The sequence below is a fragment of the Diabrotica undecimpunctata genome, chromosome 8, assembly GCF_040954645.1.
Source record: "Diabrotica undecimpunctata isolate CICGRU chromosome 8, icDiaUnde3, whole genome shotgun sequence".
Lineage (NCBI taxonomy): Eukaryota > Metazoa > Arthropoda > Insecta > Coleoptera > Chrysomelidae > Diabrotica > Diabrotica undecimpunctata.
Window position 1 is genome coordinate 10790799 of NC_092810.1, and position 27875 is coordinate 10818673.

Here is a 27875-nt window from a genome sequence, read left to right on the forward strand (position 1 = left end):
TGCCTAAACCATCTTCGGTGTACGTACTGACTGGAAGTCTTTGAACCGACAACAGTTTTTTAATCATCTTTATTAGAAATTAGTCCCGTTGATTAACTTAATGAAAAACACTCCCGTACGCGAAAAAATATATTATTAAAACTTAAACAGTTCGATTTTTTAACATCAGTTATGCAACTGTGTAATAAATAATTATAAACTATATTAATAAGTAATCAGAAAATATTAACAATATATCTACAAATGAGTTATTCTGCTCTAAAAATTATTATATACACAATAAATAAGTACTACAACTACGAATTGTTTTTAAAGATAATATATAAGGAGATTTTAACATCTCTGATATTTGAACTCAACTTTTATTTCAGACTGATATTGATATGAGACGATTTTACCTAAGTAAATTTGTTTAAAATATTTTCAAGATATGAAAGAATCACTCAAATCATAAATAAAACATTTATTTCCAGTTGTACTGTTGTTATTCTAACTTCAATATCCTATTTGTTCATAAACATTTACTTTACCTATATTTGCATTTCTCATTGTATGATTCAAAAGCTTAAACCGGAATTCAACATCATTTAGGATGTACGCGTTCTAAAAAAGATATTATCAATTAAACAACAGATTCTGGAGCCAAAATAGATCAATCGAACTTACCACAGTACCAATGCATAGCCCATATAAAAAGTTATTCGAAAGTCATATCGTTTTGCAAGGTCAATGGACTGTAACTTTCTTGAGTGTACATTTGTATTAAGGTAGTCAATCGAGCTTATTTTGGCCCTATTATAGAACCTATGATCTACCTATTTGTTAGACCTTATATAATGTCAAATTTATAAATGGACATCAGAGCCAAATTGTCCTGATTTTCTTCAGATTTCCCAAAATTTAATATTTAATATAATTTAATAATATAATAATTATTGTTATCTATATATATATATATATATATATATATATATATATATATATATATATATATATATATATATATATATTTAGAACCTTCCCTTAAATAGAGTGTACATGGTGGTCTGATTAGTAACCTCCTTCTTATTAGGGCGCGGTGATAGTGATTAGTGGACCAATCAAATTTTAAATATGAAACAAATTATTCTGCCGATGTGTGCTGCGTTTACTGATCATTCACCCCACAGATGAACGTGCCACCACTTCTCAGCAATGTTTAGACTTTATCAAGCTCAAGCGCAATCCTTCAGACTTTTGGCATCGATTGGTAACCGTTGATGAAACCTGGATACCCTCAAGAGAACATCATGAAGAGTCCCTCAATGGATCGGAAAGATTAGGGCCACTGTATTTTGGTATTGCAAACGGATAATAACGGCCCCATATACAGAAAAAAAAGTGTTGTATCTCTAAGACATTGCAGTGACTCACAAGAGCGTTTTGACAATGGCAAAAGATCATGAGTTGGACTTCGAATGGATTTCTCATCCGGCTTATTCTCCTGATTTGGTCCCCTCCGATTATGAGTAAAAGAAAAGTAAAATATAAAAAATTCTGGAAAAACACGTTTTTTATTTCAAAGAAAGTTACTATTAACCACTTAGTATAACTCATATAAGATCTCCATTCTAAAAACCCCCAAACTTAATAATTAATTAAGAAATGCAGTAGCTGGGAATATCGGCCATTCTAGAAGTTATATAGAGAAACTTTTATAGTTTGAATATTTTTTTAATACTTTTGAAAAATAAATATTTTATTTGATTGAAACTTTGAAATGGTTCCTTATGATGACTAAATAAAAATACCTGCCATATCTATTATTTTTATATAGAAATTTAAATAAATGAATGTAAATATCGTATAATTTTTTGAGTACGTAGAAAAATATTAAATCTACATATTACATAAATAAATTACCGAATTCTCCTTGATATATTTTCCGCTTAACTAAAATTAGTCTTTCAATTTATAAAGCTTTTATTAGTGAATTGTAAAGCTTTTTTTTTTATTAGTGAGTAAGTAAAAAATAAATACAATATTTAATATCAACTCTGCTTTAAGAAGATAATAAGAAACGGATAGCAAATGTATTATATACAAATCACAAGAAAAGTTATTGATATAAAGCAATAAATACTTTGAATAATCGAAAAAATTTTGGTGTTTATCCGAATGTAGCTATATCAATTGAATTTATAATCCTAATTGGACCCTGTCAATAAAAAAAAATTTGACGAAATAAATAATAAAATTAGCAGGTTATTTTATGGAGTAAAAAACCTTCTGGCTTAGGTCTAGTGTTAGGGTTTACAGGTTGGAAAAACCGGAAAAAAAAAGAAACCTAGTCGTTGCTTGTACACTTGCTTGGACGTTTGTAAGTTTGCAGGCAGGGGAGCTAAGATTCTTACGACATCTATATATACGAAATATATCTCTGAGAAGCATGAGTATAGTGGTCTGTACAGTGCAAATAAAGAGTGATTTTTCGCAAGAAACAACAGGGAGGCTTCCTGCATTTCTGCTTTTCAATATAGCACTGCAAAAGACTAATAGGTTGCACCGACTGCAAACGTTAAACAAGAGTTTGCCTCGTTCCCAACAGTCACAGAAAATATGAGTCCCTACGGAAAATATGAAAAATAAACTAAAATAATAATGGCGACACCAAATAGGTACCAGCGCTAGCATTACATACACTGGCCGAAATTTTAGCTTTGGTAACTAAAATTTTTCAAGGTTGTAAACAAATTCATATATCTAGGCTTCACGATTGCTTATAAATCCACAACGAAGGAAATCAAAAGAAACGTTATAGCCAACAAGTGTTACTTTTGATTAAGTTAACGCCTAAAGAACACAAAATCAAAAACAGGGCCAAAAAATCACACCAAAAAGTAGTGAAGTATGAGTAAGAAAACATAGATTGATTCATAAGGTCGCGGCATATTATCGTGCACGTATAGTTTCCGGAACGTAGCGCTTCCACTCCAGCAATCGGACTGCGCGTTCACATTTTCATACATAGAACGTTTCAGTTTGGTTCGGTGAAGATATGATGTCGCTTTTCTCGACAAAAATTATGTTCAATTGCTCTTCTACTTAACGATGAAGAATGAAAAACTGTGTTAAAAAGAAGGTTTGAAGTACATCCAATGCTAAGAGAAAGGAAGAAGGAAGGTGAATACTGGACTTTATACAGAGAATTAATTGATGACGATGAAAAATATTATTGATATTTTAGAATGAATAGGATTCAGTTTAAATATGTTTTAAATTTAATTACACCTTCAGTTAAAAAACAAAATACTACATTTAACGAAGCCGTACATATCAAACCAAAAAGTATTTTTAAAAAGAAGAGGTTTCACTTCCGTACAAAAGTCCTAATTGTTTATCACTTCCGTGATTAATTGTCACAAAGCAACAAAAACACATGCATAAATGACAAAATAGCCTCGAAAATTATTTTTTTGAATACTCTGTATCAAAATCAAACAAATACCTAATTAAACAACGAGGGGAAAACGACGGACATCTAATTCACATTATCCTTACCAACCGGTTACGACCTATGTTGCGGACAGTGTGAGTTGTTCATCTTTAAAACCATTTAAATTATATTTTTCGGAAACTAAACGCTATGTACTGGAAACGCAACGTGCATGATAATATGCCACGACCTTAAAACAGACGCAAATCATCTGCTCATCGTTAAACGAAAGATTTTAAGAACAATATTTCAAACTATCCTCCCCGACGAACCCCATTTTAGCTACCTGTGACGACGATCAGTAGATAGAGGCCAAGAATGTGGTGGAGGCATGATTTAGACGAGAATACTAGAAGAATTGACGCGGCATATTTACAATTACAGAGGAACGACTGGGGAAACAAATTAGTAAATTCGTAAAAAAAAGAAAACATGACCAAAAATATTTGTCACTTTTAATAAGACTTTTCGATCTCTATGCAGTAAAATACCAGAAGTGATTTATTGATGGTTTGTTCGTTAATCAAGCCACTTACCTCGTATGATCTTGTGGCACATACGTAAAATTCTACAGACACAATAGAAGTATTGAGGTTGTGCCTTTTAGACCGAAATTATCAAAACATTAGTCTTGTGAAGTATATAATAACATTTAAATCCTTTATAAATAACTTTTTAGAAAAATTTGATGTATATTAAAATGTTTTAGTAACAATTATAATCATAATTCTGTTTATTAGTGTGTTAAATACTCGGATGAATAAAGTATCGATCAGTTTTTAAACTATTTTGATATTTAGAAACCTATAAATTAATTAATATTGACAAGTTTTTTTTAATGAGAATTTTCTGTTTTTTCTATTAAAATCAACTATCTACTATTTTATTACTGATACGAACATTTCAAGAAATACCAAGCTACATCTAAAGTCAAAGAAGCGTAATATTTGTGCATTTTATGAAGGAAAATACCCATACGCAACTTTTGCACTGCCCAGAAATCGTCACGAAACAATTTGCACCGTTTTTTTATGATGATCGTCATTCATATCGTCTGAAGACGATAACATCAAATAAAATCCTAGTGCGCAGGTCAGCCCAACGAGAAATTGCATTTGACAGATTACTGAAATGATTGTAACTGGAAATATTTTTTTTTGGAACAGTAGCGTGTTCTAACACAACGAAAAATCTTCACGTAAAGATCATGCTATTGTGCAGTAAACAAAACGCGTTCCAATAAAAAGTTGATGGTTCATAGAATCGTGTTTTCGAGTGTTCCAACAAAAATTGTGATCGTCCAGTAACAGTTCCGTTACAACTATTTTAGTAATCGGGCTAATGCAAGTACACGAACTATACTAGAAGCCACAGTTAGAATGCAGTAAAAAATATATGAAAAACTCATTGTCGATCTATCTTATCTATATTTATCAATTTTTAATAGCTTCCAATGTAATCATATTTACTGGGAAATAAAGATCATTATAAATTCATTAAGAGAAGCGAATCAGTTTAAATCCACACTGTCCACGCAAAGCAAACATGTCTCTTTGTCGATTTGGGTACTGGCCATTATACCAAAAACTTGTTGGCAAAAATTATGAAAGTTCAGTTCTATTTCATTTTCGCAAGCGGATGAAAGTACCTACATGATGGAGCCGTTGCCAGTATCTGTCGTGAATTGTAAACAAAGTATGACTCTTAGTGTTTCCTGGAGACACAAGTACCTCAGACAAATAAAAACATTGAGGACGAAAGATAATGTAAACCTTGTACCGTGAGTCTTGGATTAACGTCGGTGCTTTAGTCAAAAAGGAATGAAGGGACACAACGATCAATAATCCACGGGATGCCTTCATAAAAGAGCTCTCTACTGGACTGAAAGCTCCAACCCAAAGAGGTCCTCGGTTTGTTCTTCTTCATGCTGGAAGCGAAACTAGTTTTGTGGCATGGGCCGAATTAACTTTCTTGCCCAAGAAGGAACCGTTGATTACCACGACGAAATAGACGGGGATCTATATGAAGAATGGTTTGAGAAGACGTTAACTCCAAACTTGCCGAAAGACAAAGAAAACGTTGTCGTTTTGGATAACACGTCATACCATTTCCCAAAAAAATTGTGGAACACAAGGCAAATCAAGGATTGACTAGTCGAAAAGAACATTTTCTTCGAGAAAGATTACCTAAAGAAATTACTTGATACTGCGGCCGCATTTAGAGACGAGTATGACGTATGACAAGTTACAAAATTGAAAAAATTGAGGAAAAATAAATGGTGTGGAGTCAAGTGAAAAGGTATGTGGCTTCAAATAACGTCGATTTTAAAGAAAAAACGGTATAATGGTTGATAAAAGAAGCTTACCAACGCGTATCTAAAAAAGCAGTGGCATAATTACGTGAACCCCGTCAAAAAAGTAGAAGAAAAAATTTTTTTTTGTTTATTCTCTTATTTAACTCAGTTAAGAGTAAAGATTGTTGAAACGAAGCGCGTACGGTCCTGATTTCTCAGTCTATCGCCAAAATACCACACAAATACCATTATGCCGACATGAGCGGCATCGCTGCGCGCCTTAAAACCAACATTACATTCTAACTGTGGCTTCTATTATAGGATTTTATTTGATGTTACTGTCTTCGGACGATACGAATAATGAACATACGCATAAAAATCGGTAGGAGCAGTTTTGTGACGATTTTTGCTCAGTAGAGAAGTTGCGTATTTATATAGTGTTGTAGTGCTGTTATAAGAAAAAAAGTTGGAACAAAACACACGAGAAATTTAATTACCAACTGGCGCAGTTATGAAAGCATAGTCAAGTTTAGGAAAAATGTATGCAAAAATCGAAATCTTACTTAAAAGGTCTCCAATTGAATGAGTTGTCACAGCAGAAGTAAAAAAGAAGGCAAGATAAAAAATATTCTATATAATTTACAATATTTGTTGGTAATGAACCTCAATTTGAGTTGAAAATAACTTTATTTGAATGTTTCGATTGCCACTTCGGATGTCGTTCCCGAAGTGGAAATTGAAATGTTAAAATAGACGTTAGTTTTATTTTGTTAATCAACTGCTTGATTGTCAATAAATATTTGTTTACACGTAATTTTGGCTACGAGCAAGTGTGCTTGGTTGTATAGTAATTTCCAGCCTCTCTCGTCTGTCAAAATATAACTAACTTCGCAAAAAATAATTACTAAATTCACTAGACAGTTTGGACTGGGACTAGCGAATCGTCTTAACTTTATAGAACAAAAGTGTCGAGCATCCCAAATTTGAAATTAAAGAAATAAACTGACTCTTGACTAACCGATCGTACCTTATACAGGGTGTTTCCAAAAAGGGACCCCGTCTCTAGGGTAGGTAAAAAACTGAAAAATAATTGGGGTTTGCTTAGTAAAAATTTTTGTAACGCCATCCGTTTTCAAGATACAGGGCGTTGAAGAAAAAAAAATTTACGCATTTTTTACGATTTTGCCGAAACTACTGGCAACATTGTAATTCAATTTTATACGAATATGTTTTGGAAGCTGATACATCCCATGAATTGGTTTTTATATCTGATTCTCATAAAGGGCGCTAGTTACACGGATCGTACTAAGTATTAGTCAATATAACTTTTTTAAGAGAATAATTATTAATCAAAATTTCAAGTAAACTTAAACATCATTCAATTTTACACGAAAAAGGTACTCTTAGTAAAACTCGATACTGTGTACCGTTTTCGGAATATTTTGATTTGAAAATTATAAAGTAATAATTGATGCTGGTAGTAATGATAAAGTTCTAATAGGTATACCTCTATTTTCTCCAAGTGTGACATGGAAATCTGACATTTATTGATTGTTATGACGATAAATCAACAATAATTAGTTTTGAAACCTTGTTATTTGTAAAATCAAATCAAAATGTACTCAAATGTTGAATACACTGACCATGTTATTAACCTTAGGCGAATGTTTAAGATGTTCTAGTGCAGCTGTGACACGTTATGCAGAAAAGTTTCCTAGAAGAAACTTACCCAGTAAAAAAACATTTAGAGCCGTTGAACGACGTTGTCGAGAAACTGGGAATGTGAGACCAAATAAAATAAATTCTGGTAGACCAAAAACAACAAGAACAATTAATAAAGAAAATAATATTATATATTATTGTCTTAAATAGCAAGACAAACAAATACTTTTTCTTCAAGTACTTGGCGGATACTGAAAGAACAGCAATTACATCCTTATCATTACAGACAAGTCCAAGAGCTCTTGCCAGATGATCTACCGGTTAGAGTGGATTTTTGTGAAACATTGCAACAAAGGACAGCCCACAATCCAAATTTTTTAAAATGCATTCTTTTTACGAACGAGGCCACCTACACGACAAGGTATGTTTAACTCCCATAATGCACATTACTGGTGTGATGAGAATCCACGAGTCAAAAGGGTATCACATTACCAACACTCATTTAAAGTTAACGTTTGGGCAGCAACTTTAGGTAACAAATTAATAGGTTATCATATTCTACCTGGAAATTTAAATGGTGATATGTATCTTGATTTTTTAAACAATTCCTTATTCGAGATATTAGAAGATTTAACGCTAAACGAGCAAAGAACTTTATTTTTTATGCACGATGGAGCTCCACCACACTTTGATAGAAGGTGTCGTAATTGGTTGAGTAATCATTTTCCGAATCGATGGATTGGTAGAGGTGCAGAAGCTCCGATTCATTGGCCTCCTCGGCCATGCGATTTTAACCCTTTGGGCTACGCAGTTTGGTCGTATATTAAGGAAAAAGTCTATACTACAGAGGTAAATTCACGCCAAGTATTGGAAGAAAAAATTCAACGTCAATTTAATGACATCATAGCTGATCCCCTACCGTTTAGAAGGTTAATGGAATCTTTAGAAAAAAGAATAGACTTGTGTATTCGCGAAAACGGAGGGCATTTTGAACACTTACTGTAATTGAATTTTATTTTATGTTCTTAGTCATTAATTTAATTTTCTTCTTGTGAGTTTTGTTTAATTACTAACTATTTTATACCAGCATCAATTATTACTTCATAATTTTCAAATCAAAATATTCCGAAAACAGTATCGAGTTTCACCAAGAGTACCTTTTTCATGTAAAACTGAATGATGTTTAAGTTTACTTGAAATTTTGATTAATAATTATTCTCTTAAAAAAGTTATATTGACTAATACTTAGTACGATTCGTGTAACTAGCGCCATTTATGAGAATCAGATATAAAAACAATATCATGGGATGTATCAGCTTCCAAAACTTATTCGTATAAAATTTAATTACAATGTTGCCAGTAGTTTCGGCAAAATCGTAAAAAATGCGTAAATTTTTTTTCTTCAACGCCCTGTATCTTGAAAACGGATGGCGTTACAAAAATTTTTTACTAAGCAAACCCCAATTATTTTTCAGTTTTTTGCCTACCATAGAGACGGGGTTACCTTTTTTTGAAACACCCTGTATGTATGGAAATATTGTAGTAATGTCAAATAAGTATCTAAATTCAATCTGCTGGACTTACAAAAAGTTTACCACTTTTTTACCCCTTGGCTTCTCCCTAAACCCCCCCCGTATGGTGGTAAAAACGCAAAAAGATCGATTTACCAAGAATCTGTACACCGTACAAAAAAATGTTTCAAATAAGAAATGTAGCTGAAAAAAATGCACCGGACAGTCATACACTTTTTTATTACAATAATTTTTAAGACTGAACTTGCAACATATATTTTTTTTATATAATTAAAACGTTCTTTGACTTTATACGTCTGCGTCTTAGTATTGCTAAATTAACCTTGCCTTCTGATAAAACATAACAATCATTGTTCGTTTATCACATTTGAGATTTTCGTTCGATTTTTATCGTTGACCAAATACGAAAAAGTTTTACTCTGAATTTCGAAACTGTTCCAGAAGCGACGAAAGTTTTAAACTTAAATGTTAATAAATAGCGGCGAAATTAAACCAAAATAAATAATCGAGCACTTTGGTAAACGCTGATTGGATAGTTTGGAATTTTATAGCTTCTATTTCGGGACGGATATTCGAGAAACACTTTTCAAGCTGCACCGTTAACATCACCAAAAAAACTTCCCACCCCACTTTTACACTACACTTCCTCAACCATTTATTTATCCCCATAATGATGGTACGTTCCACGACACCTTTTGCAAATAAAATCAACAAAAAAAACACTGATAGATCGGCGAGGCACTCATATTATTTTTTTTATATTAGTGGAACATGTTTTAGCGCAAAATAGATTAGTAGGTGTCACACTGCTAGAATTTTAAGAACCTCATCGTATTTTTTGTCGGCTTCTTCAGCTAGGAAACGGGCCTCTTTAAGTTGGTTCTCGAGGGCGTCCATACGTTCCTCATCGGCCAGGGAACGATTCTCGAGTACTTTGCGCTGCCTAAATTTAATTTGTATTTTTAACATAAAAAATATAAATAGCTAAAAGAAATGTACTACATCAAACTTGTTTGGTAATATAGACTATATTATACAAATTAAATACCTGGTTAATTATTATTAATGATTTTGATGATTTTCCAAGACCTTAAAGATATATAATAAGGGATAAAATGTATGACATTAATTAATTAACAATTAAATAAGATATAGATACATTCAGATTCAAAAAAATGCAACAGAGAAAAGCACACTGTGCTTTTCTAGCACACTGTGTATAAATTTATAAATTTTAATTTCGTATAGTTAGGTTTTTGATAGAATTTTATATTTGACCTATGTACGGGGTTAATTAAAATGTGATTTTATTATCCTAACTTTGAAACATCCTGTGGAATAATTTCGTTAGCGGATTTTCGTAAAACCTTATTTTTCGGTTGCAACCATGTCTCCTAAGCATTGTTTTTTGTTTCATATCAAAATATGCCTTGGTTCATTTTTTAGAGCCAAATGAATTTGCCACCCACAATTTAGGACTTTTTTAATTACGATTATTTTGGAGTTATTTCGTAATACGAGTGACTGTTATCATTATGTCATATTGACACTTACATTTTGTTTACGTATGATTGATCATGGTTCTTATGGTCGAAGATTGTGCGAAAGCCGTTGCTCTGGTTAAAGATTGGCCAAATTATGAATATGTGGCTAGAGTACTTCACACTTATTGCTATATATACAAAGGGTAGTGGAAAGTGGAACGTTTTATACGAACTGGAACAAACAAGCGTAAAGCGGGAAGTGGCAGGAAACGCAAAACTGCCGCTTTAGATGATCGTTTTATACGAGTCAACGTTTTGCGGGATCGTCATTTAACAGTGGTGCAAACAAGAAACCAGCTTCAAGAGGTTCGAGGCAATAGTGTAAGTGTATTTACAGTTCGTCGAAGATTCCATGAATTTGGTTTGCAAAGTTGCAGGCCAGCAACTGGGCCCAAATTACTTCCACGCCACAGAGTGGCTAGACTACAATTTTCCAGGGAACATTAACATTGGAATTTAGGACACAGAAGTAATATTCTTTTTACGGATAAGTCCAGATACTGTCTTCACTCATCAGATGGGTGAAAACGAGTATGGTGTCGAACTGAAGAGAGATTTGCCAAATGCGCTTTCAGTCCCCGCGTTAGACATGGAGGGGGTTCGGTGATGGTATGGGCAGGAATATCTCGAGAGGCGCACACTGAATTGGTATTTATTGAGGGTTCGTTGACTGCACACCGGTATATTGAGGAAATTTTAGCGAATCACGTAGTACCCTTTTCTCAATATATCGGCGATGATTTTCTATTAATGCAAGATAATGCGCCACCCCACTCTGCAATGTGTGTCACGCAATATTTAAAGGAAGTTTGTATTAATAAAATGAACTGGCCAGTGTGTTCGCCAGATCTGAACCCAATAGAGCACGTTTGGGATATGCTTGGTACAAATATTAGAGGTCGCGAAGTCGCACCAGCCTCAATTAACGAACTTCGCTTGGCTCTAGAAGAGGAATGGCAAAACATCCAGCAAGATGATATTCGCAACCTCATAGACAGCATGAGCCGACGGGCACAGGCAATTATAGAGGCTAGGGGAGGCAATACAAAGTATTAAGTTATTTTTTAGTAGTTTTTCTTTGTTATTTGCGCACTTAGGTTAAGTTACATTTCAGTTGTTTTTTTTGTTTTGTTATTTTTATCATTGTTCATTAAAACCAAGATCAGGTCGTTGCTTTTCATCATTATTTAAATACAGTGCTTCTGGGATGTCGATATGACATTCGTTCGATATCAGCCACCAAAGCCCCCATCGTCTTATTACAAATTAATACAAAAGATAATGGTAATAATAGGAAAAGTCATAAATTGTGGGTGGCAAAGTCATTTCGCTCCTAAAAATGAACCAATCCATATTTTCACATGAAACAAAAAACATAATACTTACAAGACATGGTTGCAACCGAAAAACAAAGTTTTACAAAAATCCACTAACGGAATTATTCCATAGGATGTTTCAAAGTTAGGATAAAAAACCACCTTTCGATTAACCCTGTATAATAAGTCAAATACAAAATTTTGTTTAAAAACTCGCTATGCTAAATTAAAATTTATAAATTTTTACACAGTGTGCTAAAAAAATCACCAAAATAGTGCTAAAAACAAAAAAACTGAAATACTTTGAATTTGACCAATATTCATATGCATCGATCTTTTAGTAACTTAGTTTGTGCTCTAGAGATGATAAACATGGTCTCCTTTGGCAGAAACATCACTTTCTGTCAGTACAAGGGAATTGGAAGCACACAGACTGGACCCTAAACTTTTGGACTACAAGAGGTCAATCTGCGTACCACTATAATCGAGTGTGGATGCTAGACAAGGCTCATCCATTCTGCCTTAGGGACTCGAGTGAGTTTTTAGAGCGGTCTTCTGTATTGGACAGGTTAGTCCAAGAAAGGTTCTATCAAAGAGATTCCTGGATCTGTAGTGAGGGTCTGGGGTTACTGAAACGGCGTTTCCAAGAGCCTCACAGATCCAAATTCCTGCTATATCATGGACGTTGTTATCTGATATTGGCATGCTCACTGGTCACTGAAGACTAGAAGGCACGTACACATTTACTCGAATTAGAGGATATTCCAGGGTAATGAAAATGAAACGTCCTACGTTCTGTCAGTGACCAGTCTAGTCTTATCATAATAAGTCTTTGGTTTGGCATATATCCAACAGAACCACATTAAAGTGTTCTCGTTGAGGAAGCTTGTACCTTTCTGCAATGCCACAAGTGTTAAGATTCCAGGATACCGATGAGGATAGTAGGATACTCCTTATTAAGGAGTAATACAATGGAGCTGCTTTGGAGTGGTATAAATATCGTAGGAGCTGACTTACAGACTCATCTTCACTTACCATTATCAAGGTGATATGGAATTAAGAAAAATAAACATAACACGAGGAGACAGGAGCTTGATTTCATGCTTTATTTTCTAGGAGAAAATCACTTAAGCTTAATAAACGCCGATGTACTATTTGTAGTAAGTACTCAACAAAAAGTAAAGGAAAAACCAAATTAGTAGAGACATAGCCCCTATTCTATACAAAATAAAAAATATACAACTCAACTATATACGTATTTGTTAGTGCAGTACTTGGAAAATATTTTTCAGTCTTGAATTTCAAGAAATTTATTACCAAACAAGTTCATACGAAAACTAAAAAAGGTGAAAATATCATAAACGTCGGTACTGTATAACCATATTGTATTCTTTTAATCACAGATGTAAAATAAATCAGAAGAGAAGCTGTTACGTGACATTACTTTATAATAAGACCATTAATATTCGATAAGACTCACAAGTCGTATCGTATCGATCAGTATCTACACGTTGTTTATGAACCAGTAACTTATTACACCATCTGCCGATGATTGTCCAATATTCCCAAATTTGGAAAAGACAAGTACGAATCGGCCCAAGGTAAAACAGACAGGTTCTTTTGTAAGTACCGAATTATAAAACATTTTCATCTTTTTTATTCACTACAGCAAGTAAGTGGTATAAGTAACACCTGGAATCAAAAGCATTAGAAAAAATTAAGATATTCTGGATGCTGGAACTCCCGGAACTGCTAAATGCTATATGGAAGGAAATATTCTCATACGTATACTAAATAATAAAGTTCAAAGCGTTGAATGTACGTAATTACTGTTTACAACGTTGTAAAAATCTGTAAGCTTCTACGAAAATGTTATTATGAGTCACGATACAACAAAAATGAATTCTCTAGTATAGTGACGAAAAACGTGAATTTATTAGCACATTTGCATACGTAAACATATGCACTTTTGCAATGATATAAATAAGGAAGGTCGACGAACGTATATTATTTGTCAAACTATAGTTGTGCTAATCAAAATTGAATGTTTATGGTCGATTAAATTACTTCTGTATTGTATCAAAAGCGTGTATAATCTCGGCGAAGAAAGACAAAAATATAACCTTTTTTCAAAAAGGTTTGATGAGAAAATGTAGCGGATTTCACGGAAGACGATGATACAGTTTGTTGTTGGAAAACGTGAATAATAAAAGAATATTACCTTTTCATACCATTCCGCATTAAATATTGCGCATATATTTTTGTTTACTTGACATCGTACTTATATAATTTCTATAGAGAATGTATATAGAAATATGTTTATTATTTACCCAAAAATCCCCTTAGGAATGTAAGACCTTTATAAATCAAGAAAATTCGACACTTCTGAGGGATCAAACATGACTTAACTTAAACAACCCTATATCAGTCTTCATATATCTTAATCGGATAAAAGAATATAGGAAAAAAATGTCACAATCAATTTGATTTACAGATCTTTATAACCGGTAGGGTCAGTTTATAGATTAGAAAGCTCTGAATGACGTAGCATAGTACGAGTGTCCAGTTGTTAAAGATAAGATTGAATAAAAATATATAGAAAACTAAAACCTTGATTATATTCTAAATTTGCTTTTGGCAATACAGTTTTTTGGAAGCAATTTTAAAATGAAACGCGAATATGAAAAATTATAGAGAGAATCAGAACAAAGAAATTGCGGTAAAACCCCCACCCCGGAAACCACTTAGAGTTTAGGCGCAAAATTTCGGGCCAATGCTTTTTAAATGCATTCATTTTTTTCGAATCCTGAGAAAACTAATAAGTATTTTTTAAAAATTTAAACGCAGAATGAAAGAATACATTATTACTGAGGGCCGAAAGTCCCTGAAAACTTCTATAATATTTATTTTAATAAGTTACAGGGGTGAAAAAGAAGAAAAAATTTACTGTAATTTTTAATTTCAAATATCTCATTCAAAAAAACTTTTTGTTTATTCTAAGAGACTTTCGGCCCTCGGTAATAATGTAATCTTGCATTCTGCGTTTAAATTTTTCAAAAATATTTGTTGGTTTTCTCGGGATTCGAAAAAATGAATGCATTGGCCCGAAATTTTGCGCCTACGCTCTTAATGGAAGAATGGAGGAAGCTAAAAAGAAACAGACAGTGGAAACTTTTTACACATGACATGATTGTGTTTTACACATGACATCAAGAAAGAAGATAAAGATACTGTATAAAAGAAACATACGAATCAATATTATACAAACCATCGAAAACATCTACTTCCATAATCGAATACAGGCAAAGATAAATGGCTCTTTAGCGATTTAATTGCATCTTTGATTTCACCGAGTAAGACAGTAGGTTCTCTAGGGTAATCAGAGGGCCACTGATTTTCTGCTGGTACCTTGTTATATTTATATAGTTCGCTACAGTAGTTTCGCCATGTTTCCAATATTTTGTCAGTCTCGGTCTTTAGATTACCTTCCTTATCTATTACAGGCCACGTTTGAGATTTAAATTCTTTGCACCTGATATAAAAACAGCCCACCAAGACCTGGAGCATTTAAGTAATACGAGAAAGCACTACAACATATCTTTTTTGTAACAACACTGGACAGAAAGGGTGAGATGAGAAAAACAAAGGATATTACTACAACTCTTTACATTTCAGGTACATTTCTAATCACGGTTAACAATAGATAGAAAGCACTGTTCATTTACAGCAACAATCGGTAACGGATCTTCACTGACAGAAGATACAATGAAAAAAAAAATGAGAAGTCGCAATATTAAGAATATATAAATTGTCCTTAACCCCATTTGAAACACATAGTTTCGTTGATGCGTCAGCTTTTAACATAGCCTTAAAAAAGTCATTCGAGACGCTTATTTGGACATCAGGTGAACTATATCTAATAGATCAGTCTAAATTTAAGCCTAGGCTGACGACGACATTATAACAATATTCAGGGCGAGAACCACTGAACGCTTACCAACCTAGTAGCAGCAGCAGCAGAACGAATGGGATTACATATAAATCAAAATAAAACCAAAATTATGCTGACTAACGCAAGCACAAGAGTTCATATGTCTAGGTAAATCGGTTGACCCCAATAATAACACAGCAGGGGAGATAAAAAGGCGGATCATTATTGTAAATAGGTGCTATCATGTGGTCTATCAAAGTACTTAGCTAACAAACGAGAAGATAAAAAGGATTTTAACAGCACACCGGTGGGAATAAGACGATGCAGAGCAAAGCTAAGGTGGATAGACGGCGTAACACAATATGCTGACAAGATCAGTGCTTCCAACTGGAAAACCAAGGCAAGGGAGAGAGCAGAATGACACAGAAAGCTTAAAAAGGTCGAAGCTCTTTAAGAGGCTGCAGCACCGTGATGATGATGACGCAATTCTCCTTAAATAATTAAGAACACAGAAATTCTAGAATTATTTCTGTAAATGTTATAGTTTAAATAGTTTGAAAAAACAAAATTTTCACGGAAACGCTTGGTTTATTTTAAAAATGTTAATTTTCCGAACAAACATGACTCATACTTTTTAATTATTCCGCACTTTACATATATTTCATTCACAGATTGCTCGAAATATTTTAATAAATTAAAAAATTAGCCGTACAGATACGTCAGAAGCTTGAAATTCGACAACGTTGTAAAACCTTGTTTAAATAAAACGAGGTGACATCACTAAATTGATGTAATGAGTGATTGATCAAGTACTCGTAAATATTTAAACCTTTTGCATACATTTCGACAACGGCAAGAGATATTTTTAAAAAGTGGGAGTGGCTTTATTTCATATCGAACAAACATATTATATTTTTTAATTTACATAAAGTGTTTTGCTCTAAAAGTAATGTTATATTGCGGCATTAGTGCAACACATTTGTCGTAAGAGACACGAAAAAATTATTTAGGTAAACGTTAGAGCATAGATAGACCATACTCCAAAAATATTTTTAAATCTACAGGGACACCCATATTGACGGGATAGAACAAACAAGGGAAATAGTGAAACATTCTGTATATTTTTACATTTTTGGATTCTTGTCAATGTTCTCGTTTTTTTTCTTCAATATACAAAGTCTTGCGGTGTTGTACAAGGTAGTTTAAAAGATATTTACGTTTTTCTATTATTTTCGTAACAAAATTAACACCCTGTGGAATTGCAGAAAACTAACATCAAAAAATACATTTATGTTCAAAAGATTTCTAATAGGGCCTACCATTATCTAAAGTTATTAACAGCAAAATATTTAATTTGTGTATACAGGGATGGTCGAAACTTGAAATGAGTATTTTCTGAACTTTCTTAAATTGAACACCCTGTATTTTAGTATTGTAATTAAATTGTTATTTTATGACACTTTATTATTTATTGAGCATTTCCTATACCTAACTGCTTCGATTTTTGAGATATTCTTGATTTTTTAAGTCAAAACATTAATTGCAACAAAAATTAGGTAAAATTTTATCAGGTTGATAAGACGGGTGGGGCTCTATATTTAAAAATATTTTTTTAAAAGTTATGTCCAATCTATGCTGCAACTTTTACCTAAATATTTTTTTTTTCGAATCTACGACAAAAGAGTAGATGGAGTTTCCCGCACAAATGCCGCACCCTGTATATGAAATAATTAGCTTTATCTTACGTCTATCAATTTAATCGACATACGTTTCACTAGTTATTAAAAATATTCTCCTGTCCGTTATCGAAAACGTTAATAAGCTCTGGGGTAATGAATATACCTCTTCGTATTTTTTGTCAGCTTCCTCTGCTATTAATTTGGCCTGTGTCAATTGCTGCTCTAAGTGGGACACCCTGTCATCTTCCATATTTGTCTTGTTTTCTAATGCTTTGAGTATCCTATATGCGGAGAGATTAGTTTTGTTTTATTGGGAAAGACACACACTGGTTTAAAATGTAGACAGTTCAAGCTAAGGTGACATCACCGAAAAGAAATTCCACAATCCACATCAACAAAAATTTATATTTAATCTTAGAATCGCCACGATCTTTTCCAAAATTCTTGTATTGAATATATAGCGATATGGTAGATTCGTTCAGCAAATTCCCAACTGTAAACAAACGCACGTGTTGACATTCGCCCTCTCATTTGTCAAGAGTCTATTAAATATAATTTATTGCCTTAAGCCAGGCGGATTCTCATTTTACATGTCCAAATTTGCCAGTCTGTTTAAATTCAAATTGTATTTTTAGCGTGTTGGTTTTTAAGTTAATATATTGTGTATTATATGTTATAGTTATTGTTAAGTTATTTACTGGTCGTGTTATTTTTTAGAGTTTAGTTTAAGTGTTGAGTATTAAGTTTTATAGTGTGTAGTGAACTTTTAGTATACAATAACAAAGTATTTGTTAATCAAAAGTAAAAATAGCTTACGGTAATCACTTTAATAAAGGTAAGAGAAACCAATATTTTAATTTATTGATGTTTCGAAAAGTTTTATTTCCTTTTTAGTCCATTTACTCACGGTTTTTGCTGTAATCAGTAAAGAACCGCTTGGATTGACATGAAATTTGGCATATACATAGCTAAATTATCCTGCAGGTAAACGTTTATGTGCTTTTTCACTTCAAGTAAATTTTAAAATAATAAAATTTTCAGGAAAAGGAAAAAGACTAATAATCTGTTACAAAAATGTTCACTTTGTTATGTATCTCTCAGTTAATGAATATTTTATTTTAGCACATTTTTCTTCAATGGAACATTAAATTTTGCCCACAATGATTAAATTTCAAGAAATCCTTACACTAATAGTTTTAAAAGTAAATATTTTAAAAAATCATATGATACGTCTCAGTACGACCTTGTTTGGCTTTCACGTGCGTTTGTTGACAGTTGGGAATTTGTAAAATGAATGCAATTTAGAGTATTTTATATTATCGCAACTTTTTCTAAATCAAATGATGATTTTGAACATCAAAAAATGAGAATTTAGATACATACATAGATACTAAATATATTACAAATAATATCTAGAACAGTCAATTAAACATTGAACTCCAGTCATGAACCATCGGATATAGAAATTAGAGACTGACCAAGAGATTAATTCTGGAAAGATTTATCTACATAAAAGAAACAAAATGAGGGGGCACTACAACAGATCGCATAGATCTGAGAATTTAACTATTTTTATTGGGAATAAGCCACAAGTTTACTTTAAAATAAGTTTATTTTCGGAAATCGTTTTGTATTTTGAGAAATATTTCTCGAAGTGGACATCGAAACGTCCAAATAACTTATTTTAAAGTAAAATTGTGGCTAATTCCCAACAAAAATAGTACATCGTATTAAGATGACACAAGAAAATAGCTTCAGAACAATATTACGGACTTAGGTCATTAAAAAATATGTAAAAATGGAACAATGGCCGTAATGGGACATGTCATTTTGGTATCACGGCCATGAAAAGAGCCGAGGTAATTTAAAACAACGTTTCTTTAAATGTTTATATTACAAGTCGTAAAAGCTCGACATTTGGCACAAAAGGTCTCGAAAGAAAGGTATAGAAAAAATTTTAATAGTAGTAATAAATTACAAAATCATAAAAGGTTAAAATGAGTTGTGTGCACTGCAAGAGATGATTCGGTTGTTTTTGAATATTTCTTGTTTGGACCAATCCAAAAAATATTTTTATAGGTTTCTAATTTACGAGCATGTACACTGTCGCATTAGTATAGACGCCACCACACATTGTTTTCTGAAGATTGCTTCAATATTTTACTTCAAACAAACCATTTTAAATTTATTTGTTACACTGTATTTTAGAAATTATCAAGCAATTAAATCTTTCACGCGGTGATCCGATACTTTTTCTGCCGATTGGTGACTTATCTCTTGCCATTTTGACGACACAGGTCTCCTCCAGTCTGCTTATGTGGTTATTCCATTCGTTTTTCTATTTTGTGTCCATTTATTTATACCCTGGACGTTGCATTTTCTTCTGTCTTCACTTTTCTTTCGATCTCTCAGCGTATTTCCTGTAATTCTTTTCAGTACTCTCATCTCTGCCGTTTCCAGTAGCCTTTGTGTTGTGGTTGTGTCGGGTCTTGTTTCTGAGGCATGTCATTATTGGTCTTACATTGGCTTTATAAATTCTTGACTTCGTCTGTGTTAATGTGTCTCTTTCACCATATAGTGTTATTAAGGCATCCTGCCAGTATATTTGCTTTTTGTACCTGATCTCCCACTTCTTTGCCCATGTCTCCATAGCTGGACAGTGTAATTCCAAGGTATATAATAGGAAAATACAGCACACGGGTCTCATCACGCTAACTTGGAAGTAATGGCATAGCGTCTTATCAGATTTTACAGTCCAGAAACAGATTTCGATTTATTATATGCGATGCAAATAAGGTTTCAATTTAAATTAGGTTTAGTTTGCAGGTGTCAATTGAAGACTGGAATAACTGTTTTACCAATTGGATTGAAAGTATGCAAAAGTGTATCGATCTTTGTCTATATATTTTTTGTCTTTCTGGTTATATACAAAACTAAAAGAACAGCCCTCGTATCTATAGAAAATACTTGTTTTTCAGCCGTTGTTTTGAGTCATACCGGACTTCATTTATCAATCATAAATTTTTGTAAAAACCGGTTGTGGAACGTTAGGTTAGAGGTATTATAGTTTATATAGATCGAAGATTAATTTTCCCAAAAGTTTCAGCTTGAGAAACCTGTTTAATCTTAATATCCAGTTCTCCACATCTTATGGATAATTTAAACTAGGAATAGGATTTTAGTATATTATAAAGTATTTCTTTCAACTAATTTTGTTCAAATTCTTTTTTGCAACAGACGTTTCAGTTCTTTTTTTGCAGATGCCAAAATCGTATCTTGTAGTAATCATTGTTTCAGTACGAAATGACAAATCGACACAGACACAGACGATTCCTAAACAGTACATTTTCGTGTGTTCTATAATAAACAATAAACATTTTCGGCACGTCCGAACGAAACAGACTCTCCCATAACGGAATTTAATTCTGAATACATTGTTGAATTTAAATTTCAAATTCGTCTTTATAACAAGGTCAACAAAAATAGCTTTTTACTTTTTAAGGTTTTGAGGATAGAAAAAGAAACGATCATGTAGAAAAGTATTATTTCCACGGATGGTTACAAATACAATCAATGTTGTTCTGACCTTAATTTAGACCATTTGTTTAGTATATTTTAGTTAGGACAACGATTTGAATCGTTTTTTATTATACATTCCAAAGCAATGAATGGCGTTGCTACCTGTTAAATGCTTTTTGAAAGATGTTTATAAGATGACACTGTAAGAGTATTCGGATGGTGTTGCATTCAAAATATCGAAGTATTGTCGCTGTCAGTCCGTTGAGCCACAAAGTCGACATTTTGCAATTGTAATCATAGGAATCTAAGAATTTATTTGAATAATATCGTCTATTAGTCTTGCAATTAGGTGTACATGCTTGATTTTAGATGTCCATCATTTTAATAAACAAAAACAGCAATTTTGACCGAATAGGAATTTAGTATATCGATAATCGATCCTTAAAAGTATGTAAACTGTTATCATAATGACATATCCATCAATATAGTTTAATCTATTGATTTATTACTATATTAAAGTAGTGTACAAATACTCGAATAACATTTATTTCCTTAGAAAATTTCACAATAGTGATAAATTGTGATGTGGAATTCTTTGGTACGATATAAAAATTATGGAATAATCCCAAAAATGTCACCTGAACTTACTTAATATACGGTGTGATTACATAAAACTACAAAACAGATTCTACAAAAACAGTATATACATTCTAGAAGTATATACAGATATTCTCAATTTTCTCGTGTTATTTTAATTATAACTATGATGTCATTATCACGTACAAATCTTAGTTAAAAAGGGAGCTGAATCAAAATTGATTTAAACATATAAAATATCTAATTTCAAGAGTAGTTCTAATAAGGTAGTCCTTAAAAAAACATAAAAGTTATCAGCCCTTTCTTTTTATAGTTTTAAGCAGTGACAAAATCATAATCCAACATTTTAGAACGCTTTTGAACATTTGATTCGTATCTATAATTGCGAACTGCAAATAGGTGATACCATTTTTCAGCGGAAGAGTTTCAAACCATGGGTTTTGCAATGGTATAATTTGACACACAAGTGCAAGGCAATCAGTACGCGAATGACTGATATGCATTCCTCATTATCTAACGTAAGGATATAATATGGATCAAGTGATTATCTGTTGGGCAGAGGAGTGAACTTAGTAAACTTATGACGAAATTTTAGACTTCATTACTAATATCCATACCTAGTGAATGCCAAATTAGCGAACAGTTCTCGGTGTACCTCGGAAAGTTAACATGGGAGAATTTTATGGTGTAAGTTTTTGCCGATGAAAAGGTGGATCATCGGGATCATTATGGATCTTCTTCACGGGTACTACGAAAAATGCATTAAAATGCTAATTTCTGCCAAATTTTTTTTTAAAGAGATGTACTATAACAAATCTTAATATTTGACCGCGAAAAGCCTATAAATCAGTATCATACTATGCCATTGTATTTGTGTGGGAACATATTTGTCGGTAATTACAGTGTTGTCGCTACTAGAAATATCTATGTTGAAACAACTACGTTTAAAAGGTGAGTAGATAGTCAGTTTAACTCAGTTTTGCTGTCTAACAGAGACTTCTATAAAAAGTGGTGATAGCTCTTCGGTATCTTAGCCAGGAAGGTGAGGAAACGTTGAAAATTTCATCCATGGAGCTGCCTGTAATGTAATTAACACTTTGCTATGGATGTTTTCGATTTAGACCTTCAAAGAAACCTTCAAAAACCGCTTTTTGACCATGAACGGTATCCTGGCACACTCAAATTAAGAAAGCGCTCCCTTAGCGTCTTGATAGAAACACCAGCTTGCTACCTAGTAACAGAAACTCCACAACGAGGGATTTCAAGCGACTGGTCGACGTGGCGCATGCTAAACCGCTTAAGAGCTGGCGCAGCACGCACTAAGTCAAACCTTATCAAATTAAACACAGTCCAATACTGGGCTCAAAAATTATAGTTTTCCGGACACGAAAAAGTAAAGTATTGCCTTGTTCAAATAATTAATCATTATATTTAGGGAGTCAAAATTTACATAAACTTCAAATCACGAACAAAAAAGATGGGAGAATAGTGAGAAAACACAGCATTTAAAAAATGTTCCATAGTTAATAGATAAATGAATAAAAATGACTGTTGGATATTATTGACTTCTTTTTTATATTATAGAAATTTGTATTTAATAGTAATTAACATTTTAATAGCTTTGTGTACTACTTTATACAAGTTAAGCTTAGGAATAAAACAGTTAACAGTTATTTTTAATAAAGTTTTCAATTAAAGGCAATAATACTAAAATTATGAGCGGAAATAATCAACAAAAACAGAACACAAAAATAATTGGGAACAGGTGAATTAATTTACATATTATAAAAGTGAAGGATTCGACTGTTACTTGATTAAAATTCATTTTACCTAACAATAAAACACTGAAAAGTTTTGTTTCCAAAACTTCCACAAAATTTATTATAATTATTTTATCACTATAGCTGTTTAGGCTGCCTCTCTCAAGTGATTTACTTTTGGTAAGCGTTTCGACTTTATAGTCTTTAACTGAAAAGTTGAGGAGGGGAGAACTGTTTGTCTCAAGTTGGTCATTTAGAATTATGTGGTCATTATAGTTGATTTCCATAGATTCTATTAAAGATAGCTTAAGGCCTTTATTTTGAATGTGAAGAATTTGAGGATATCTATTATTGAAAGTCCTTTTATGTTCGGCTATACGATAAAAGTTCTACCAGTTTGACCGATGTAAGTTTTTGGACAGTTTTCGCATCTATTAATGACTGATAACGTATTTGTAGTTTTAATTGATCACATCGTATATTATCTACAAGAATGTTAGTGCGCTAAGAAAGCACAAACTTTAAACACGTCAAAAAATGAATAAGGGATGTTTTTGGTAGGATAGGGAGAAGGTGATCGGGAAACAAACCTTTCGCTTTCATCGGCTGCCTGTGAGGCTTCGGCCAATTTGGCGGTGGCAGTGGCTAAACGTTCTTCTGAGCGTTCCAAGTCTTCTTCCAACAATTGGATACGACGGTTGAGGGCGGCAACTTCGGATTCAGCCTGTAACAAAGAAATATGTATTTAGTAAGAGTGAATAGAGTAATATACAAAAAAGGTGGTACAAATGCAAAATTAATACAATTATTTTTTATTAATAAAACAAAATTCTTCTATCTAACTTTAGGTGTATTCAGGTAATTGACACCGGATATATTTATTTACTTGTATATTCACCGGAATATACAAGTAAAACATGGACAAAATTATCGCAACATTAGTTATTTTGCTGATAAATGAAAAATAAGAAGAAATAACAGTAGTAAAGTTGTTCAGTGTTACTAGAACGATAAGCAGAACTGGATACAATTAACTGGTACACCTTGTTGATTTCTTTGGCTCAAATTGTTTCATCTATCGAAATTCCGTCTTTTTTTTTCCGTTGATTGTACCTTAAGCAAACAGTTTCGACAGTACGTCTTACAGCGTAAGGCGACATTGATTTTTTTTCTAGTGAGTATGGATCTAACTGGAAATTAAGCCGTCCTTTTTAGAGAAGTACGCCATGCCCAGATTATTGATCTTACAGTTGAAACGAATCAAATTTGAGTAATAAGATAATCGCCATCGGACCTCTTCTCAAGAAGTCATTTAAATAGGATGGAATGTATACGATTAAAGAGCGTCTTTTTACAAACGATACGAGAATTGGAAATGCGAACACTAGATGACCGTTCTAGCGTCTGCACAAGAGCAGGTGAACGATTTGCAAAAATAAAGAGTTCTCAAAGGGAACCATTTGCCGGAAGAAGTCCCGTATTTTGGGGAGGTATAGGCTATGATGCCTGTATCTAGACCTGCACTTAATGTATGCAGACTGAAGATCCTTGAAGGAGATATAGTTCCATTTCAACCATTCTTCTTCTTAGGGTGCCTGTCCGTTCCGAACGTTGGCGATCATTCTGGCTATGACTTTGTTGGTTGCTATACGAAATAGCTGTGTTGAGGTCTTTCTATACCATGCTCTCGGGTTAGCAAGCCAGGATATTCTTCTTCATCCTGGGACCCTCTGTCCTTCAGAAGAATTACAATCTGAACAAAATGATAAGGATGATAATGAAATATAAATCAAGTGAACAACCTACTAGAACAGAAAAAAAAATCTAGCACAACAGTCAGATGTGGGCTACGTAGAATATTTGTATGTAAAATGCATTCGGAAACCACAATTATCTGTTTAAAATGTCAGAACACGGCAGCAATCAGAAGAAATCGAGTGAACATGGTACAACGTAGGTACATGCTTATATTAGCAGGTCTTATGCATTTTTATGTTTATTTTATGTAACAATAAACTATTTTTGTAAATCGTGGTTGCCATTTTGTTAAAACGCACTAAATCTGGTAAAATCAACTAAAATGTGTTTTGTTTTGTGCACAAAATATACATCGCGCCCGGTTATGGAACGGTAATCGGTACGCCTGCTGTAGAGTTAAACATAAGAGAGTGGATCAAAATAGAGTAAAGCTGAAAGTGACAAAATGTAACTACATAACAAGAAGTTAAAAAAATTCTCTACTTTTAGATAGTCGAAAATATTCTCTTCATAATAATCAAAAATAACAATCTTTTATCATAATTATTGGGTAAGGACATTGCGTACATTATCCCTCTAATGCGCATTCATAAACCTTGAAAATAACAAAAGAACACACCTTGCAACATTTAAAAAAATGGCTGGTTTACTAGCACATATGTTACTATGAAACTACAGATCTATAAATTAAGCAAAGTATAACAAATATCTGTGAGATAATCGAATTTAAACATCGACGTTGCTCTCGTTACCATGTAAACAATAAATTGGGTCAATTTGATCGGTGTATTCAGGGTGGAGTGGTTTTATTATGAGGTAATCAACCTTACTTCCTTCCGTTTTGATGATACTCGCTAGTAAAAAACCATAAAAGTTATGTAATGTAGCGTATGTATTATTTGTAAAATCGTACGTTATTTGTGCAATTTACGCGGAAATACTAGAGATTATATGTAATCACACAAATCCTTCCGTTTCTTGTCTGCTCTCTCATTTGATTTTTCTTTTATATATTATTCCGTGAAGTTGCTCTTTATGTAGCTCGTACGCCTTCAGTAATGGATAAGGCACCACAAGAATACAAATTTTTATATAAGGAATGAAAAGCATTATAGGAAAATTAACTGTGAAAAATGAATTTGTTGAAGAATCGTTTAACCATTTATCCTCACTCTTTTTTGCCTAGTGGTTACTTTTGTTTTTCAGATTCAGACTCATCTATATTAATTTTATTAATTTCTATGATTTTTCTCACAACTTTGTTGTTAATAGCTTCAACTATTTAATAGTCTTACTTGATAAAATATGTTTTATTTTTATCTGCGAATAAAATAGTAGATATGGTAAAACAATCCTTTAAACTCCTCATCGGAAAACCTTTTGTTGATTCCAATAATGAGATTTTCTTTCATAGTTAAAATGCCATAAAACTGTTCTATTTTATAGCGCCTTCACGCAGCAATTTTTTGAATCACTTCTGAAATAATTAAGTCCGTGCTGCTCACCAGTTTCATTATCTCTTCAAAAGGTCTAAGTAATTAAACTGACGAGTGATTAAGATGCGTTGCAATTCGGCGGGCAGTACTAATCTTATCTGATACGGTTCTTTGAGAATTTATAATGTCATTGATTATTAATTGGAGTTTATGTATAAAATACCCCTAATATCCCTGTTTATGCATCTTTACAGCCTTTTACAATATTAGCACCGCTGTCTCTTAACAATAAATGCATTTTTGGTTTCTCAGTGGCCCACCTGTTTGTCAATGTTGCAATTTTGTCAGCTATAGCTCGTCCGGTATGGTATGACTTCTTGTAAATTTATCACAACGCAAAATAACAATGAGTTTTTCCCACCTTTCTGAAATCTAGTGGCCTGTTCCACTAATAAAACTTTCATTCATTTTTGAACATGTCCAAATGTCCTAATCTTTAAGAAAATGGTAGATGCCGCTTCTTTCAAAGTTTTTCCCTAACCCTATTGTAGTTTTTCCCTAAGTAGATGCCGCTTCTTTCAAAGCTTTTCCCTAACCCTATTGCAATTTTTTTCCCCAACATAATAACTTTAAGCGTTTGGAATACTTCCTTATAGGAAAGTCCTGAACCGGCCGGAATTCCCGAGTCCGGTTCGGTTAGTGGTAAGAATTCCGGTTCCAGCTGGATTGGCCAGGTTCGTTACATCAGAGACATTTTGGAGAAACATGTGGTTCCATGCGCGGGATTTATTAGTGATGCCTTGATTTTAATGTACGATGCCATACCGCACGAGTCACTACCACCTATTTGACTGAGATCTGTATACCTACAATAAATTGGCCTGCGTTGAGCCCGGACCTAAATCCAATAGAGCATGTTTTAGAAAAGCTTAAAGAAGGATCCGGGGCAGAAATCATGCACCAGGGAGCATAAGGAATTGAGAGCTGCGCTTAATGATGAATATGAAGCAATGCCTCAAGAATTTATTAGAAAAGTCATTCGATCCATGCGAAATCGATTGGAAAGCGTAATGAGGAGTAGGGATGATAATATCACAATACTGAAAAATGAAGAAATTCATTTTGTAATTGATATTTCTCTGTTCACGTCTTTCTTGCGTTCGTTCCAATGATGAATATTCAGGAAACTCTGTTCGTATTGCATATTGTTTTTATAATGTGTCATACAAATAATGCAGTAGCAGCTTTTGTAACTCAATAATAAACTTATTGCTTGCACATTACATATTTTTATTTTCATACTTATTACATTTAAACAGGAGGTGTAATCCTCACCTAAGGGACATAGGTGAGCAATTAGAATGATATGGATC

The 27875-nt window shown here is 33.0% G+C and overlaps 1 protein-coding gene across 14 annotated transcripts in view; it reads right to left on the bottom strand.

The window, feature by feature from the left end:
- The window catches only part of Tm1 (tropomyosin 1), a 132320-nt gene that overhangs the window by 47791 nt on the left and 56654 nt on the right, over window positions 1-27875 (bottom strand). For 8 of the 14 annotated variants that reach the window (XM_072539677.1, XM_072539676.1, XM_072539675.1 and 5 more), the window contains 2 exons: window positions 23899-24032; window positions 9788-9905 (listed from right to left, as the gene is read on the bottom strand). In XM_072539677.1, coding sequence (XP_072395778.1) covers window positions 9788-9905; window positions 23899-24032 — 252 coding nt within the window. Of the gene's footprint in view, window positions 1-9787; window positions 9906-17595; window positions 17714-23898; window positions 24033-27875 lie in introns of all 14 variants that reach the window. The other 6 variants (XM_072539678.1, XM_072539674.1, XM_072539673.1 and 3 more) reach the window with 1 other exon arrangement.